The sequence below is a fragment of the Euprymna scolopes genome, chromosome 25, assembly GCF_053919585.1.
Source record: "Euprymna scolopes isolate OS-2025 chromosome 25, ASM5391958v1, whole genome shotgun sequence".
Lineage (NCBI taxonomy): Eukaryota > Metazoa > Mollusca > Cephalopoda > Sepiida > Sepiolidae > Euprymna > Euprymna scolopes.
In genome coordinates, this window is record NC_136506.1 from 95,922,716 (window position 1) to 95,940,752 (window position 18,037).

The 18,037-nt window shown below is 34.7% G+C and overlaps 1 protein-coding gene across 4 annotated transcripts in view; it reads right to left on the reverse strand.

Annotated features, from left to right (window-relative positions):
* Positions 1 to 10,000: 10,000 nt before the first annotated feature.
* Positions 10,001 to 18,037, reverse strand: part of LOC145247532 (zinc finger protein zfp-1-like) — a 142,053-nt gene continuing 134,016 nt past the window's right edge. For all 4 annotated transcript variants that reach the window (XM_080109364.1, XM_080109362.1, XM_080109363.1 and 1 more), the window contains one exon: positions 10,001 to 17,734. In XM_080109364.1, the coding sequence (XP_079965490.1) occupies positions 17,543 to 17,734 (192 nt within the window). In that variant the 3' untranslated portion in view covers positions 10,001 to 17,542. The remainder of the gene's footprint in view (positions 17,735 to 18,037) is intronic.

Here is an 18,037-nt window from a genome sequence, read left to right on the forward strand (position 1 = left end):
ACACCTAGTTTTTACTATTACAAACAACTGCAACAATGGTGTCTTCAATTACTATGGAATTCTTCTTTGCCCTAACTGCATTAATCAATGAATGAAACCCATGTTTGAATGTTTGTATTGTTTTTTTAATAAAAAAAATTATTTTTCAAAGATCCTAGACTTGATTTTATGTGATGTGAAAAAAATTCACACCCATCGTAGGCAATGTGTGGAAAAATACCATCCTAGCCCAAGGGTTAAAAGTCTCTTGCTGTCATCACGGAGCCACACGTCCATTTCGCCCAGTGCATGCTTTGCTTTGCTCCTCGACCACACGCCGGCCATTTCTCACCTTCAATTTTACATGTCCATCTTTCTCAGCGATTTGCTTCTCTCCAAACACGTGCTGTACTTTTTCTTGCGATGCAAGCCCATACACACATGCTGATTTGCATACATGCTCAAACGGCAGCGGCTGCGGCTGCTAATACCTTCGCTAGTCATCTATCCTTCTGCTGCTGATGATATTTTCACATGCGCTCAGTTACATATCTCGATGTTTCCACTGAGGAGTGAATTTAATGATAGCTATAGAATTTTTTATTGTCACTGATAAAATATTTAGGGTTTTAGCTGTAACCAGATGGTGCACTGGACAACACCGAATAGTTTTGCTGTTGGGTCAAGAAGCGGTCAGTTTTCTGGGTGATCCTTTTGACATGAGTTCAGGAGATTTCACATTGTTGGATATAACAGTGATAATGATGATGATCGAAAAAAAGAAATTCTTAACAGATAATCAAAATGACCCTCCACCCCACAAGCTGGATAGTTGAAGGATTTAAGTGGAAATCCTAAAAATATTTTCCAGGCTGTGAAAATTGGCACTTAAGTTTTATTTGAGAGACCACCAGAAAATCAAGTCAAGTAGGTAGCTGTCAAGTGGTCAATTAATTTGTAATTGGCTGTGAATCCCCTTTTGGAAAAGCGGTCATCTAGATAACCGATTTTGTTATGGTGCCTTATATAGAAAGAGCATTCGAAAACTGATGGCAAAAGAGGAAAAAGTAAAGACAACAGGAGTTGGGGGGGGGGGGGTGAAGGCAGTGGGGCTCCCCCACTTTATTGATGATAAGAAGTGCAGATGGAAGGAGGAGGATAAAACGCAAAACGTCCTTCAAAAACTTGAGAAATAATCCTTTTTGAGATTGGTCCACGAAATAAAGTTCTGTTGATCAGGGAGGCGGAGCTAAGCTACCTGGTTCTGAATATAATGAGAGGTAACAATAGCCTTGAGGACACATCTACCGACCACTGGGGGACCCAGAACTCTGGAAGAAAACACATTTCACTTGGGTCTCTCTCTGCTCCAAACCACTGAGTCCACACTATGAAGAGACAGGCCCCTCAGACTTAGTGTTGGTCACTCCGACTTTACTAACAAAAACCACCAGTCCTCGAGTATTTGTATCTGGAGTCAGAAACGGTCAAAAATTTGTAACTACCCCTGAATAATTATAAGCCGAGTTTCACGTTGTCTTTCTTCTCTTCCTTTGTTTTGAAATGACTTCTACTTTCTAGTGATGCTGACTTTGGAGACCTCAGCTGAACGGATTGCACACTCTATCAAAAGCAACGTGGGGAGAGTGGCAACCTATGCAACCGAATCGTCTTATTAGCCAGGACCCTCGCCAAAGAGACAGCATAGTTCCAGCAGCCAATCGTGACCAGAGCAGACAAGCCAGGTTGCATCACTTGCTGGATCTCGTTGGGATGTGGGGTACCAGCAAAAAAGCCAACAAATAAAAAAAAAAAAAAAAAAAAAAAAAGAAAGGGGTCCAAATTCAAATATACAATAAATAAATGTTACCATAGCCAATAAAAGTGGGTTCTGTACCTACCTGGTTATTTTTTGTTTTAAAGTAGTTTTAAATACTTTTTTTTTTAATCCAAAATATCTACTTTTCATGAAGTCTAAGCCTACAAAGATGGCCACCAACACATGACGAATGCGGTCGCCATCTTTGTTTGCTTAGGCTCTGTGAAAAGTAAATATTTCAGATGAAAAAAAAGAGCATTTAAAACTAATTTAAAACAACAAAAAAAATGAACAAATGTACAAAAGTAATTTTCATTGGCTATGTTATCATTTATTGCATTTTTTTATTTTTATTTTAATCCCAAATATTTATTTACAGTGTAGTCAACATCTGACACGTTTTTGTTCTACCAACAGTCATCTTCCAGCTATGAGGCATGAATTCAAAGTTGCCTATGTAACCTAGAGTTCAGACAAAAACCACTTCATGAAAGAATTTTATTCTATCTACTTGTATGTATTCCCTCTTTTTGTAGTAGGGCGAGAAAATTCTTGCGGAATTTTAAATTTTGATTTCCAAATGATGTATTTTTAAATAAGTTTTTGTCATAATACCGTTACTTATATATATATATATATATATATATATATATATATATATATATAAATACTAGCATTTCAGCCTAGAGTTGCCCGGGTGGTTGGAGGTGTATGTTGAGCAAAAAAAAAAAAAAAAAAAAAGCGGTCAATTTTTTTTTAACTTTGACCCCTATTATGACCCCTTAAAATTTATTGTTTAGGGCTCAAATCAAGTTAATAAGTTAGATCCATGTCCAAGGAACCTATATCTAAACTTTCAAGTGTTTAGACTGAAAATTGTCGGAGAGAGTTTGGTAGAGTTCTCAAAGGTCAAATCATTGAACTTTGACCCCTTAATCACAAAATTTCTGCCCAAAAACCGATCCCATCGATTTTCCCAAATCCCAGTACCCTGTATATCAAATTTCGAGTCTGTAGGCTTAAAATTGACAGAGTTATTGTGTAGGGAAATGTACACACACTTTCTCTTTTATAGATATACTAGCATGGGTGCCTGGCGTTGACCGTGTATTTGAAGATGTATGTTGAGCAAAAAAAAAAATCTGGTCAATGTTTTTTTTTTTTTTTTTTTTTTTTTTTTTACACAGTGATCACCACTTATCAAGGCCCGGAAGCCACTCAGGGATAAGGGTTATTGCAAGTACATTATGTTAGTGAGGAGATTTGCTGAAATGTTTACTTAAGGGGGCGGTTCATTAGGAATTTGTTTACATTGGACTTGAAGACATCCAAGTTGTAGTCCGGAGGGAAGCAGGCAGACGGAACAGAGTTCCACAGGCGTGCAGTTCTAACAAAGAAGCTTTGTTCATGGAATCTGCGTTTTGATTTAGGCACAGATATAGAGTGGGGGAAATTTTTCACAGTGGATTCAGCTAGACGGGTGTTTTTCGTGAAAGATTGGCGAGGGGGTACCAGAGATTGGAGTTCAGACGAGCATCTGCCATGGAAATAACGATAAAACAAGGACAGGCTCGCAACGTCTCTTCTGTGGGAGAGAGGTTGCAGGGTAGAGAAAAGGGCATTCCCCACTAAGCCACGAAGTCTATTTTGTACTCTGTCAAGGCAGGATAGGCTGTTTTTAGCAGCTCCTGCCCAGATATGGCAACAGTATTCCATCCTTGGACGTACTTGGCTTTTATATAGATAGAGAATTGCATCCGTAGTGAGATATCTTCTGGAGCGGTAGAAGGATCCCACCATCTTTCCAGCGACCTTGGCAACAGACTTGATGTACGTGTTCCATTTCAGATCAGGAGTAAAGGTCAAACCCAGAAGCTTGTCAAAACACGGGGCCTCACCCAGACGAGAGCCATCCATCACAATTGATGCCAGATGGGGATCAGAGCGTTGATGATGTAAGGATAGCAGTTTGGTTTTGGATGCATTAAAGGTAACCAGCCACCTTTTCCCCCACTGAACCACGCATTTTTTAACTTTGACCCCTATTATGACTCCCTTAAAATTTATTGTTTTGGGTTCAAATCAAGTTAATAAGTTAGATCCATGTCCAAGGAACCTATATCTAAACTTTCAAGTGTTTAGACTGAAAATTGTCAGAGGAGTTTGGTAGAGTTCTCAAAGGTCAAATCGTTGAACTTTGACTCCTTAATTGCCAAATTTCCGTCCGAAAACCGATCACATCGATTTTCCCAAATCTCAGTACCCTGTATATCAAATTTCAAGTCTGTAGACTAAAAATTGACAGAGTTATTGTGTAGGGTAATGTACACACACAGATACACAGACAGACAGACACTTTCATAGATATATAGATAGATATACATATATATATATCATTTTAAAGAGTGTTTTTCGCTCTATCTAATCATTTAAATTACAAGCGTTTTAAAATAATTATCTCTTCTTTTCAGGATGTCGATTATAAGCTGGAAAAAAAAAAAAACAAATTCAAACAATTTTCTTATTTCAATTCAAGCTAGGCCGAAAAACTGCAGAAACAGCTTGCAATATCAATGAAGCATTTGGCCCAGGAACCACTATTAAATGCAAAGCACAATGGTTGTTTCAGAAATTTCATGGTGGCGACAAGTCTTGAAGATGATGAGCGGAGTGGTTGACTATCGGATGTTGACAACAATCAATTAAGAGGCTTAGTTGAAGCCAATCCACGCACAACTGTTTGAGAACTTGCTTCTGAATTAAATGTAACATACGATTTCTAACCACTTGAGAGAGACTGGAAAGACAAAAAAAAAAAAAAAAAAAAAAAAAAACTCGATAAATGGGTGTCTCAGGAACTGAGCAACAACCAAAAGAAACACTGTTATGAAGTGTCATCTCTTCTTTTACGCAACAAGAATGACCTGTTTCTCGACCAGGTAATGACTTGTGATGAAAAGTGGGTTACTTACAACTGATGTTCAGCTCAGTGGTTAGATGCTGATGAAGTCCCATGACATTTCCACAAGACAAAGTTACACCAAAAGAAGGTCATGCTGACTGTTTGGTGGTTTGCGACTGGTCTCATCCATTACATCTTTTTTGAGTTTAAGCGAAATCATTTCAGGCGAGAAATACTGTCAACAAATGGATGAAATGCATCAGAAACTTTGACAACATCCAGCATTAATCAACAGAAAAGGCCCAATTATCCGCCATGACAATGCCCAACGGCACGTTGCTAAACTAGTCCTGCAGAAGTTAAATGAATTGAGCTGTGAAACTGCCTCAGCCGCCATACTCTTCAGACCTTTCACCTACCAACTACCACTTTCTCAAGCATTTTGATAACCTTCTGCCTAAAAAAATGCTTCCAAAACGTAAGCAATGTCAAAAACGCCTTCAGTGACTTCATCGCCACCAGAACGCAAGATTTTTATATTACTAGCATAAATACAACTGTCTTGCATTGTGTTGATTCTGATGGTGCTTATTTTGATTTTTGTCGAGATATGTTCATGTGAATTTAAAAGTTAAAAATCGCAAGAACTTTCCTGTCAACCTGATTATCTGAGAGTCCATCTTTCAAACTCCTTGGCCTAACGTTCACGGGAAACATGAGTTGGAACAATTACATTGAAGGCATTGCCAGGGCCGCTGCAAGAAAGGTAGGCTCTCTCTACCGTGCTAGAAAACTACTAACACCCGAAAGTATCCTGTACCTCTATAAGGCCACCATTCGCCCATGTATGGAGTATTGCTGCCACATCTGGGCTGGTGCATCTGCTACTAGTCTCTCGCTCCTTGACAAGGTTCAAAAGAGAGTCGCAAACCTGATAGGCCCTGAACTGGCATCTAAGCTTCAGCCTCTGTCCCATCGACGAAATGTTGCATCCCTCTGCCTTTTCTACAAGTATTTTAGTGGTGAATGCTCTGACGAACTGCAATCACTTGTGCCCCCACGACGCGAGCACCCTCGACAAACCCGACAGGCTACTAGATCCCACCCCCACACTGTAGAGGTCCCTAGATGTAAAAGATCTTTTTACTCCAATAGTTTCTTCCCCAGAACCGCAAGACTCTGGAATTCCATTCCAGGTCCCTGCTTCCCCAACAGTACTGACGTGCAGAAGTTCAAGTGTAACGTGAACCGACACCTTGCTGCCCAAATCCCTATACAGTACCCCAGTAGTTGTTGCCCCTGATAGTAGCCCCCTACACCAAAGTGGCAATTTGCCTTGTTTGGGATGAAAATGTAATAAAAAAAAAAAAAAAAAAAAAAAAAAGTGAGGGTAGCTAAGATTTAATTCATCTGATTTATCCAGTAACTCTTGGTTTGTCCAGACAACCAACTTAAATCGACAGTGCACATATCTTGGACAAAAGTTTATCAAAGACAACACCTTTTTCTATGGGTCACAGGTTTATATTTCTAAAAAAACAAAACCAATAAACTGGTTGTTAAAATACCTTAACTTTCTCCTCCGGTAAGATTGGGAAGAGGAGTAGGGCATGCCGCCTTGACAGATCTGCCTCGAAAGCAAAAAAGAAGGAAAAGCAAACTCACCCTTCTCACAGTTCTGATGTCATTTTCTATGACTTCTTTCATTGTAGCAAGTTATAATGAAAATAATCACATAAGAAAAAGATTCCTGGTCAACACCTGGTAGGTAAAGCTAGAAGTTAACAAATTATTCCCAATGTATTGGCGAGAGAAATTTGAAGCCACAAGCGGGTCTTCTTTTCACCCTTTGTCCAAGTCGTCTACTTCCCTTGTAACTGTCTCCAGAAAACATACGAGGTGGCTTCTATAAGTTTCCAGACTTTTCATAAGAGCACTTGCATCGATAGTACACATATGAAACTCTAGTCCCCTTCAAAGTAATCTTCCCCGGTTGCAACACACTTGTGCCATTCCAACAATTTCTGGACGGACCCATGTGAGAATGAGGAACTGTCTTGATGTCCTTGGTCAAATAGTCAGCGACAAAAATGGAGTTGTGGGCAGGTGCATTTGCGCAAATCTTCCGCATCTTCCGTTCCTTGTGAATAACTGTATGAACATTTGGTCAATCACTTCTGATGTTCTCACTTCCTTACTCCTCCCACACCTCTCATCATCCTTCATACCCCATGCCTTCCTTGAATCTCTTATACACCTAAAAAAAAAAAAAAAAAAACTAATGCTCACTTCATGCAAGATGGTCCAAAAGCAGTCTGAAGTACTCCATACATTTCTGTGACATTTTTCCAAGTTAAAAACAGAATTTTATTGCATATCTTTCTTCTAAAATGTCCTCACGTCTTGAGTGTATTCTTGAAATTCATCGGCTGTGACAATCAGGCTTTAGTAGTGTGTATTCCAATTCCTGCTGTAGCTGTTCATTTAAACGTTAAATCATAAAAACTGGTCAGTCATCTCATAAGATGTATAGCAATAAAATACTGAATTTTCAAAAGTCTACTACAATTTTAAATCCCTGTACAAAAAGTCTGGAAACTTATCAAAGGTAGTTCATACCTTTATACAAACAATTCAGACCCGTGTACATTTTGAGAAAATCCGTTATCCAATTCCTCACATTTCATCATCGGTGAGAGTTATCTTAACCCATTAAGTCCCAAGGTATCTAATTTTTTTTTACTAAAGAGTTGAAACGTTTCTAATACCTAAAAATAGTTAGAATACACAAATTGAAAGGAAAAATTTTTTTTTTTTTTAGAAAGTGCGATATTGATTCTCCTATAAATAGGACACTGAGTACATGTGATATTTTACAAATCAAGAGGTTCAATACAGTCAAGATTAAATTTACACATTATGCTACGGAGCAAAGATTGCAATTTTTTGCAATAAGTTAGTGGCTTACAATTGGAAGACTCATTTATCTAAGTTCATACATCATCGAACAAAATAGAATAGAATTTTAGCAAATTTCACAGGAATTTTTAAGAGGATTCCAACAATTCTCAGAGAGAAATTTATGAGCATAAATGAATTTTATCCTTTCTTCAGAAAAATTACGCAATAATAATTATATATTATTTTGTACATTTTTAAGAGAAATTATTTGGTGTCCTATTTATAGAACAATGGGATCTGATGGATCAAACAACAGCTGTGTTAAATCAGGTTTCAAGTCCGTCACAAGATCCAGCTTTAAAAAGAACAAAAAACTGTCACAGAACGAAGAAGTCATATTTTAAAAATTGGTACTCGTACAGTTTAATCAAAACATTAAAAAATGAAAATATCGAAAAAAAAGAAAGGTTATTTTGTACGTATCCGTTTTGGACTGAAGACCCCCCCCCTCCCCAAAAAATTTCACTTAATTAAGCGCATAGAAGTCAGTCATGTTTGAATTTTTGAACACCATGGGGAGATAACTTAGTTTAAAGCGCTGACACTCCCTCCCCATCTTTAATACTAACTTTTCTTTCTAAAAATCAAACCTTTTGCTCGGTATAACAAATTATTTTTTTTTTTTTTTGCTGTTTAAAAAAAAAAAAAAAAAAAAAAAAATTGCTGAAATTAAGTGATTTTTCTTTTTTTTAGAGATCTTCATTGCACGACGGATACGTACAATATCACCTTTTTTTTCGATGCTTTCATTTTTTAGTGTCTTGATTAAACCGTGCAAGTACCGAAAAACCATGTAAATTAATCAAGTATCTTTTTATAAAAAAAATCATTTTTAATTTTTAGCGATTTGAAATAGTAAATTATATGCATTACAAGACCGATTTTGATTTCAATAGTTTGAATGGAGTTGTCTCCCCATTATTTATAAAACATAGCAGCACAAAACAATGTATCATTGTCATAAAATTTGATTTTCTTAGTTATAAAAAACTACTTGATCAATTTACAGCGCTATAAAGCTTGCCTACTTGTTCATCCAATAATCCTGACATCGCAGTGTCTCGAAACACAACAAAATTCTTTTTTGAATATGACTCCTTCGTTCCATGATGAGTATTTACATCATGAAGATTTTTTGTATTTTTTTTTTGAAAATAGATTGAACTTTACATAAGCATCGACAAAAAAAAAAACCCAAAAAAGAACACAAATAGCAGATAAACGTAGTTTATGTACAAACATACATGAAAAAAATTTTTTTTTTAATTAAAATGTGGAACATAGAGAAGAAGACTTGATATTTAACAGAAGAACTGAAGATTGTAATTAAAGAAAAAAAAAAAAAAATTTTTTTTTTTTTTTTTTTTTTTTTAAATGTTTTTGACTTATGTACAGTGGATTAAAGACGTTTTGCTTTGTGTTTTTTTTTTTTTCTTCTCTTTCGTAATTTTCTTTCTTTTTTTATTTTTTTGGAGACATGACAATATATACCTGAGTGATTAGAGAAAGAAAAAAAAAGGTAAAAATGGTACACGAGAGATTGTGAGTGAAACTATATACAAATGTTCGCAGCACATGAAATCAGACACAGAGTTTCATGGGGAAGTGGTTGCGATATTAATCAGAGGAAATCATGAATTGTCTCACATTTACGAACGTTAGAAATGAAATAGAGTGATGGGGAGAGGGTAAGAGAATCTCCTCCTTCAAATCTTAAGGAGTGATTTTTTTTTTTCAACAACATTTGCATATTTTATTAAGTGATCTTATTTGAGAAGAAAATGTTGCTCGATATCAATAATAGATCATAAATCTATCGAATGAAGAAACACGAACCAAATTCCTATATTAAACGTCAGTTTTACGCCAATTTGAACATATATCGCGCTATCAGACAGGATATGGAGCCCTTCGTCCACGGTTTGTCGTATTAATTTCTGTTCTGATTAAAAGGTTAGTTTTGCTGTTATTATATTTTCCATCTTCAATAAAATTGAACATGGATGTCCAACCAAGACTAGTCACTAAAATAGGGAGTCATCAATTTCGCTGCTTGGATTTTCTTGCACATAAATATACGAGAATAAAATACTCAATATTTTATAAAATGAAATATAAATGGGGGGAGAAAAAAAAAAGAAAAACAAAACACAGGAAAAATAAAAACCAGCAAACAGATTGAAAAGTTTTGTTATGATCAACAAAAAATTTCAAGAAAGTTGTTCTTTAAGTCTGAAGCATGTAGTCATACAACAGTTCCCCACTTTTTTTTTTTTTTTGCATAGTCATCTATATATTAGTACCGTATGTGTCACGGTTTTCAGATAAATTATTCGATCAGGAGATCCTATTTATTAAAAAAGAAAAAAAGAGATAAGATACTACGAACATTAAATTAAAATAAAAATATGCTAATTTAATGTTTTCAGTATGTTATCACCTTTTATACTCCTTTTTAATAGATCTCCTGATCACCAAAGACACAAAAAAAAAAAAAAAAAAAAAAAAAAAAAAAAAATGCAATATTTTAAGTTATAAATTTATTATATTTTTTACTAGAATATCTTGTCCTTTTCTTTTCCAGTTTTAACAACTGGTCCTTTACTTTTCCATGTTTAAGCTTAACCATATTACTTTTCATGCTCGCAATTTTCTATTGTAATCCATGATTTTTCCAGGCTTCCAATAAATTCAATGTTCTTTGTTTAATTTCAGTCTTATTTTTTGGCCCTTTGAACATAACATATGTAATAACAATGTACTTGTCTGCTTCAATAAAATCCCCTTAATTATCTCCCTTTCATTCTGAACACCATTAAATTCATCCTAACTTTTGTTTTACTGAACAATAACTGAAAATTTTTTTCACAATATAGCTGAGAAGATGATCTATAAACTGTAATAATTGTTTGAAATTTGGTCGAAAAATGAGTGAGTGGTGAAGTTTTAAAGCAGTTCTAAATGATTAAAACTGCCACTTAACCATATATTCAAACATAATAGTGTTTGAATATATTAAATAATAAATTGCATATGTTTTTCCATATGTATTTCAACAAAACTTTATACAGCAGTAACATAATAATTATAAAAATTTATTGGATTTCATAAAAGCTCATTCTCTTTGGATACTTTGGCTCAGCATTATTTCTATCTTTTTTCTTTCCATCCCATCTTCAAATAAATTTGCAAGTACTTTTAATTTATACCTTATAAAAACTTATAAACTGCCTATGAAGGTCATTCGCAGTTGTAAACTGTTATCTGTAGTTTAGACTTTCTGTATTATTTTTTTAAATTTCTTTGGAAATCTAAAGAAAATTCAACCAACTAGAAAGGAAGCAAGGGGTTTATACCTTCCACAGAAACATCAGTGAACATAACAGAATCAACTGAACGATACGTATAATGGCACTTGTACCGTTTAGTCAAGACATTCAAAAATGAAAATATCGAGAAAAGGTTACGTATCCGGTTTTGGATTGAAGATCTCCGGAAAAATTTTTTTGATCGAGTAGTTTTTGTTTTACAGCGGAAAAACACGTTTTTATGAGAGCGCATTGAAGTCAGCCATTGTGGAATTTGCTGAACACGCCACGGGGAGATAACTCCATATAAAGCGCCGACACTCCCTCCCCATCTTCCTAAAAATCAAACCTTTTGCTCTGTATCATAAATTGTTTTTTGCTGTATAAAAAAAAAAACTACTTGATGAATTTAAGTGAAATTTTTTTCGGAGAAATTCGTTCCATAACGGATACGTACAATTTAAACTTTTTTTTCTCAATATTTTCATTTTTTAATGTCTTGACTAAACTGTACAAGTACCCATATAATTCATTTAAATATGTTAAAGTGTTAGAGATACCCGGGTCAGATTTGCCAGTTCCTCTTTTGTAATAAACAGATTTTTATACTAAATCCAGGATAAACACATTGATGAAACCCGGGTATCCATAAAACACTTTAATCGTTTTTTTTTGTTTTGTTTTTCAATGAACTTGTCATATACACACACACAAATATACTAGCAGGTCACCTGGCGTTGCCTGATCATGAAATACATTAAAATATATTTTACTTTATGCAGATTTTATATTTATTATTGAAGAACCAATTTTCTATAGATTATTATATTGTACCCAATATATATATATATATATATATATATATATATATATATAAGTTGGATGCCATCAGGCATTATTCGTTACCATCTGAACCAAGTCCATACACCTAAAAAACTTTAAAAAATAACATTGCTAAATGTATAAATGTACATTTGTGCATACTTAGAAATAACGTTTAGTTGATTTACACCTGTTAAATTCCAAATAGTTTTTTTTTTCCCTTTAATTTAAAAACACCATAGCAGCTATTTTTACTGCCTAAAAACCACATTGAATTTGTTCCCATTTCAAATCCCTTACATATCAAGTTTCAAGTCTGTAAACCTAAAATTGACAAAGTATCTTGTTAGAGATAGTTCCATACACAAAGATCACATATATTAGTGTCAGGGCGATTAATCAGAATCGGGAATATTGGAACTATTTGTAATATCGCAATTTTGTGACTATTTTCAATGCTTTTTTTTTTTTTTTTTTTTTTTTATACATAGGCATCACCACTTATCAAGGCCAAGTGGCCACTCGAGGATAAGGGTTAAAGAGTGTTCAGTAGAAATTGGACAATATAGTAACCGTTAGTAATGGAGATTCGGTAAATTTGTTAACTTATATGGAACAGCTCATCAAAAACTTGTTTACGTTAGACTTGAAGACAACCATATTGTAGTCAGCTGGAAAGCAGAAAAACGGAAGACAATTCCATAGGCGTGCAGTTCTAAGAAAGAAGCATTGCTCATGGAATCTACGTTTAGGTTTAGGCACAGATAAAGAGTAGGGGAAATTAGTGATAGTGTTTTCTGCTAGATGGGTGTTTCTTGTGAAAGTTTGGCGAGGGGGGACCATAGAATAGAGCTCAGCCGAGCACTTGCCATGAAAATAACGATAAAGCAGAGACAAACTTGCAACATCTCTTCTGTGAGAAAGAGGATGCAGGGAAGAGAAAAGGACATCCCCCACAAGGCTACAAAGTCTATTTTGAACTCTATCAAGGCAGGATAAGTCCTTTCTAGCAGCTCCTGCCCAGATATGGCAACAGTACTCCATCCTTGGATGTGCCTGGCTCTTATATAGATAGAGAATTGCATCAGCAGTGAGATATCTACTGGATCGATAGAAGGATCCCACTATTTTTCCAGGTTTTTTTTCATAGTTTTTATTTACAACTTAATTTTTCTTTACTGGTACTAATAAAATGATAAATATTGATTTTAAATTATCAGAAAAACTAATCTTTATATATTTGCACAAGTGTATTTTTATGCTTGAAAATATTTTTTTTTGTGACAATCCAAAATACAATAAAAATTAAAAGCATACACACACACACACACACGTGTGTGTGTGTGTGTGCATTTTGAAAAAACGTATATGTACGTTAAAAAAAAAAAAAAAAAAAAAAAAAAAAACAACTCAAGCAGAAGTGAATTATATGCAAATTGAATTTTTGCAACAATTAATTTTTTTCGTTGACGATACCTCAGTTGAACAAATTTATAATTTTAACTTTTTATAAGCACTAAAATAAAAAAACGTAACAAACCATAAAAAATATAAAAAATAAAAACATAATACATAAAAACATAAATCTGTTGTAAAAAAAAAAAAAAGGACAACTATCAACTCGACTCCTGCAGAAATTCCAGATTTACTATTACCCATCCCCGTCTATATTGTTTATAACACAGACTTATCATAATAAACAAGTTGATGATTGTACACCGAGTTACAATGGTGATGGTGATACATGTAGAGTATTGGAATGCTGGGGAGACTTCCTGTCACTTGGATTCCTGGGCAAACTACAGGTTTTTACCAGAAAATGATCAATGCTAACAACTAACATTAGAACCAATAAGAAAAAAATAAATGAATAAAAATTTAAAAAAGATAAAAATTTAAAAATTAAAATAAATAAATAAATAAATGGGAAAAAAAAAGCGTTTGTCCTCACCAATCTCAAAAAATCTGATGGGAGGGGGGGGGGGCAACTTATACTTTTTCTTTAAAATGATTTTGATATAAGCAGGTATCGTATCAAGACCGTCTCGTATCATAAAAACACAAAATATCAAAAAAATCTTTTGGTGAACCCCCACCTCACCCCCATCTTCATCTAAAAACGTCAAAACCCTGAAATAGAATTTCAAATTATAAAATGATTAAGAATTATTCAGTTCGAAAATCCTCTGGATAAACACTGCGCTAACAACAACACTGAAATGAGATCAAATCACCTATCAGCTTTCTTTTTATTCTTAACAATCTTAGAAAGGTGTGAGGTTTTTGTAAAAAAAAAAAAAAAAAAAAAACCTGGGTAACACCAGATAGCCATGCTAGTAGTTCTATAGAGTTTGATAAGTTTCATTATTATCTATATATCTATAAAAGTGAAAGTGTCTGTGTGTGTACATTCCCCTACGCAATAACTGTCAATTTTAAGTCTACTGACTCGAAATTTGATATACAGGGTATTGAGATTTGGGAAAATCGATGTGATTACTTTTCGACCGGAAATTTGGCGATTAAGGGGTCAAAGTTCAACAATTTGACCTTTCAGAACTCTACCAAACTTCTCCAACAATTTTCGGTCTAAACACTTAAAATTTTAGATATAGGTTCATTGGACATGGATCTAACTTAACTTAATTTGAGCCCAAAACAATAAATTTTAAGGGGTCATGATAGGGATCAAAGTTAAAAAAAAAAAAAAAAAATCGACCACTCTCCTTTTTTTGCTCAACATACATCTCCAAATACCCGGGAAACGCCGGGCACCCATGCTAGTACATTGTTAATTAAGAAAAAAATTTGCAGCTGTCAATCTCAAACAGAACATCAGCTTGCTGACAATTTTAAACGGCAGTGTTACAGTACTCATACCCTTTTTTTCAACAATCAAATATGATTGTGTTTTCCATATTTAGAGATACTCACGTGCTTAAAAAAAAAAAACTTTGGTAGAGTTAGGTGCACACACATATCAGCCAATCATCCATCAATACACAAGTGGAATGTTTACAGACTTGAGATTCAGTTTTTGCAAACGCAAAAGAATCGTCTAAATTTACTTACACTTTTCAATCATGAAAATGAAGATGACTTTTTTTCAGATTTATAAAAATGGCATCTCTGATTCATTGCTTTCTTTTTTATATGGCAAAAGAAATTCTGATGAAAGAGGAAAATGAAAAAAAAAAAAAAAAAACATCCTCCCCTGGACAAAAAGGGGGTGGGAGCTTGTATTTTGCGTTATCAAATTATGAAAGTGGAAAATTATTTACCCAATTGTTTGTCATTAAAGACTTGAGAAAAGTCAAACTTGAGACAATGCCTTTAACAGATGGCTAATGACACCTGCTATGCAGCCAATGAATGCGACTATTGTGAATTGACAGTTCGAACATTTTAATTAAACGCAAACACTAAAAAGATCTTTGCCATTGTATGAGCCATAATTTAAAAATTTGCCGAAGATTTTGTTTACATGAATTAAAAAAAAAATATCCACAAATAATTACATTTTGATAATTCATTTAAATGGTTTTCGGAAAACATTTGCAATTCAAATTACTAAAAACTAAACAAAAAATAACGTATAGTAATAATAAACCTATTTCAACAGATTTCAAACAGTCCCTATTTATTGGTTTCTCTACAAGGACGGAGTTAGACACAAGATTAGGTTTTAATATGGGGGAAAATCCAGCTGCCCAAAAAGGGTACTCTGGATGAAAATAAAAATTGTCTAGAAGAATTTCTTCTTTACTAACCGAGTACAGAAAAGATGAAGTGTAGTATCAGTAAGTACAGATACTACACTTTGCTCCTACTCATATTGTTCAAAAAGAAAATACTGTGTGCACTTGTGATCTTTCATCTTGGCTGATCCTGGATTTCTGTAGATAAATATTTTATAGTTCTGAAACTAAGTTTTTCCAATGAGAGGTGCGGAGTCAGGTGACGAATATTTGATACCAATTCATTAAAAACCCGAATTCCTGCAAAAATTGTCCTCTAGAAGCGTCTTCCCCGCCCTCCCTCCTCCTCACCCCAAATGTCTGTCAACCTCCAACCTCTGTCCCATCACCGAAACGTGGCATCCCTGTGCTTGTTTTACAAGCACTTTAATGATAAGTGCTCGGACGAGCTTAAAACACTAGTTCCCCCTCGACACAAATACCCAACAAGCAGCAAAATCCCACCCCTACACTGTAGAGACCACTAGATGCCGTAAAGCCTTCGACTCCAATAGATTCTTCTCTTGAACTGCTAGAATTCCTTCCCAGGCCCTTGCTTTCCTAACTGTACTGACATGCAGAAGTTCAAGTGTAATGTGAACAGACATCTTGCTGCCCAACTCCCTACATAGTATCTCTGCAAATCTGGTCCCAAATAGTAACTCCTTATGACTGTGCCTTGCTTTGGGTAAAAAAAAAACAAAAAAACTTCAGAGTTGGGTAAAAACAACCAAGGCAATTTTTATTTTTGTCTATCCCAATCCAAAGTAGAGCTAAATTTTCCTCTTATTAAAAATCAACTAATTTTGTCCTTGTGGGGGATGCTAGTAAATACAGACTCCTGATTCCGGCAAAATAAATGCCTTATCTTGATCCTACGATCTCAAAAGAGAAAAATCTGCAGAGAAAATCATCTCCTAACCACGCTTTCAACTGTGCATGGATTTCTAACGGAGTTTACTAAAATTTATTTCATTATAATCAAAACTGAACTTCTTCAAAAGTTAAATGGGATTTGAGATTTGCATTTAGACATAATCTGTGTAACATAGACATTTTCAAAAGGAAAGACGACGGCAACTAAAACAGCTCCGGGTTTAAAATTATTTGATCAGAAAACTAAATAAGCTGATGATTTGTTTTAAAATGTTTTCCCAAGGAAGCGGGTGATACGTTTTCAGTATTGTTGACCTGATTTTTAGAACAATATAATGTAAAAGATATTTTCAAAAGAAACGGATGAAATACGGCAGAAACAAAAACAAAAAGAAATAGTATAGGGAAGACGACTCAGATAAAACAGATATTTTGATCTGCAAGAATATTTTCAGTCTATTTTTTCTAGACGTCTTTAAGAATCTCTCTCCCTCACTCTAATACTCAAGTGTGAAAAAGCATTTTATGGATCTGTCACGCTTAACTTTGAAATAGCATTTCTGGATCCGTCATGCTTAAGCTTGAAAGAGCATTTTGCGGATGCATCACGCTTAAGTCTGAAATAGCATTTTATGGATTTGTCACGCTTAAGTCTGAAATAGCATTTTCAACAGTCTGCCATGCTTAAGTACAAAATAGCATTCCATTGCTAAACAGAGATCGAACAGACAGACTTTAACAGATTCTTGGTCCTTGTTTTTTTAGTGTCAAAATTGAGAACAAATCCAAAAAAAGATTTTTTATGAAGAAAAAAAAAAATTACAAATGGCAAAAACGAGGTAATAATTATATTAAGTAAAATATACAATAAACAGCTGACTTTCTGGTTCACAAAGAAAATATCATTTCACTAAATTGAGGACAAAATATTTGTAATAAAAAAAAGAATTACAGAAGCCCCATAAAACTTTGTTGCCATGAAAACAGTGCTTCATGTGTGTGAGAGCGAAACATGTGTGTGTGTGTGCGTGTGTGGATTCTTTTCTCTTATTTAATGGTGGATGATATGGAAGGAGGATGGGAGTGGAAAGATGCGGGGGGAAAGGGAGAGGGAGGTAGCTACCTAAGACACGTAATGTCAGGACTTCTCCTTGACCTTTGTGTCATGACTCGTCTTATTTGACATTTGGACATCTGCAGGGTTGAAAGAAGCTGACGACTGCATCGTTGCGTTCAGGTTGTTCGGGGAACTAGTCGATTTCAGTGATCCTTGCGACAACCCCGACGAAGACGCCTGTTGCTGCAACATCGAATATACCATGTGCTGATCCTGAACAAAAAAAAAAAATAAATAAACTTATTTCTTTATCCAAAAAAAAATTATGTTTAGATTTTTTTTGTAAAATATGTCGTTTCAAAAGTAAAGCTTCCAATATTTTTTTTTTTAAACTCAAAAAGGTGAAGAGCTATGAAAACAGGAGAGGTAACATTAAAACAAGCGATCTTATGTACTCCAGAATTTATTCACATAGTCACGACCATTCTCAATGGACTTTTGCCAGGAATTCACAGATGTATATCTGCTTCTGATGCACGTCCATGACAGGGACTGCTTTCTTCAAGTCTCAAACTG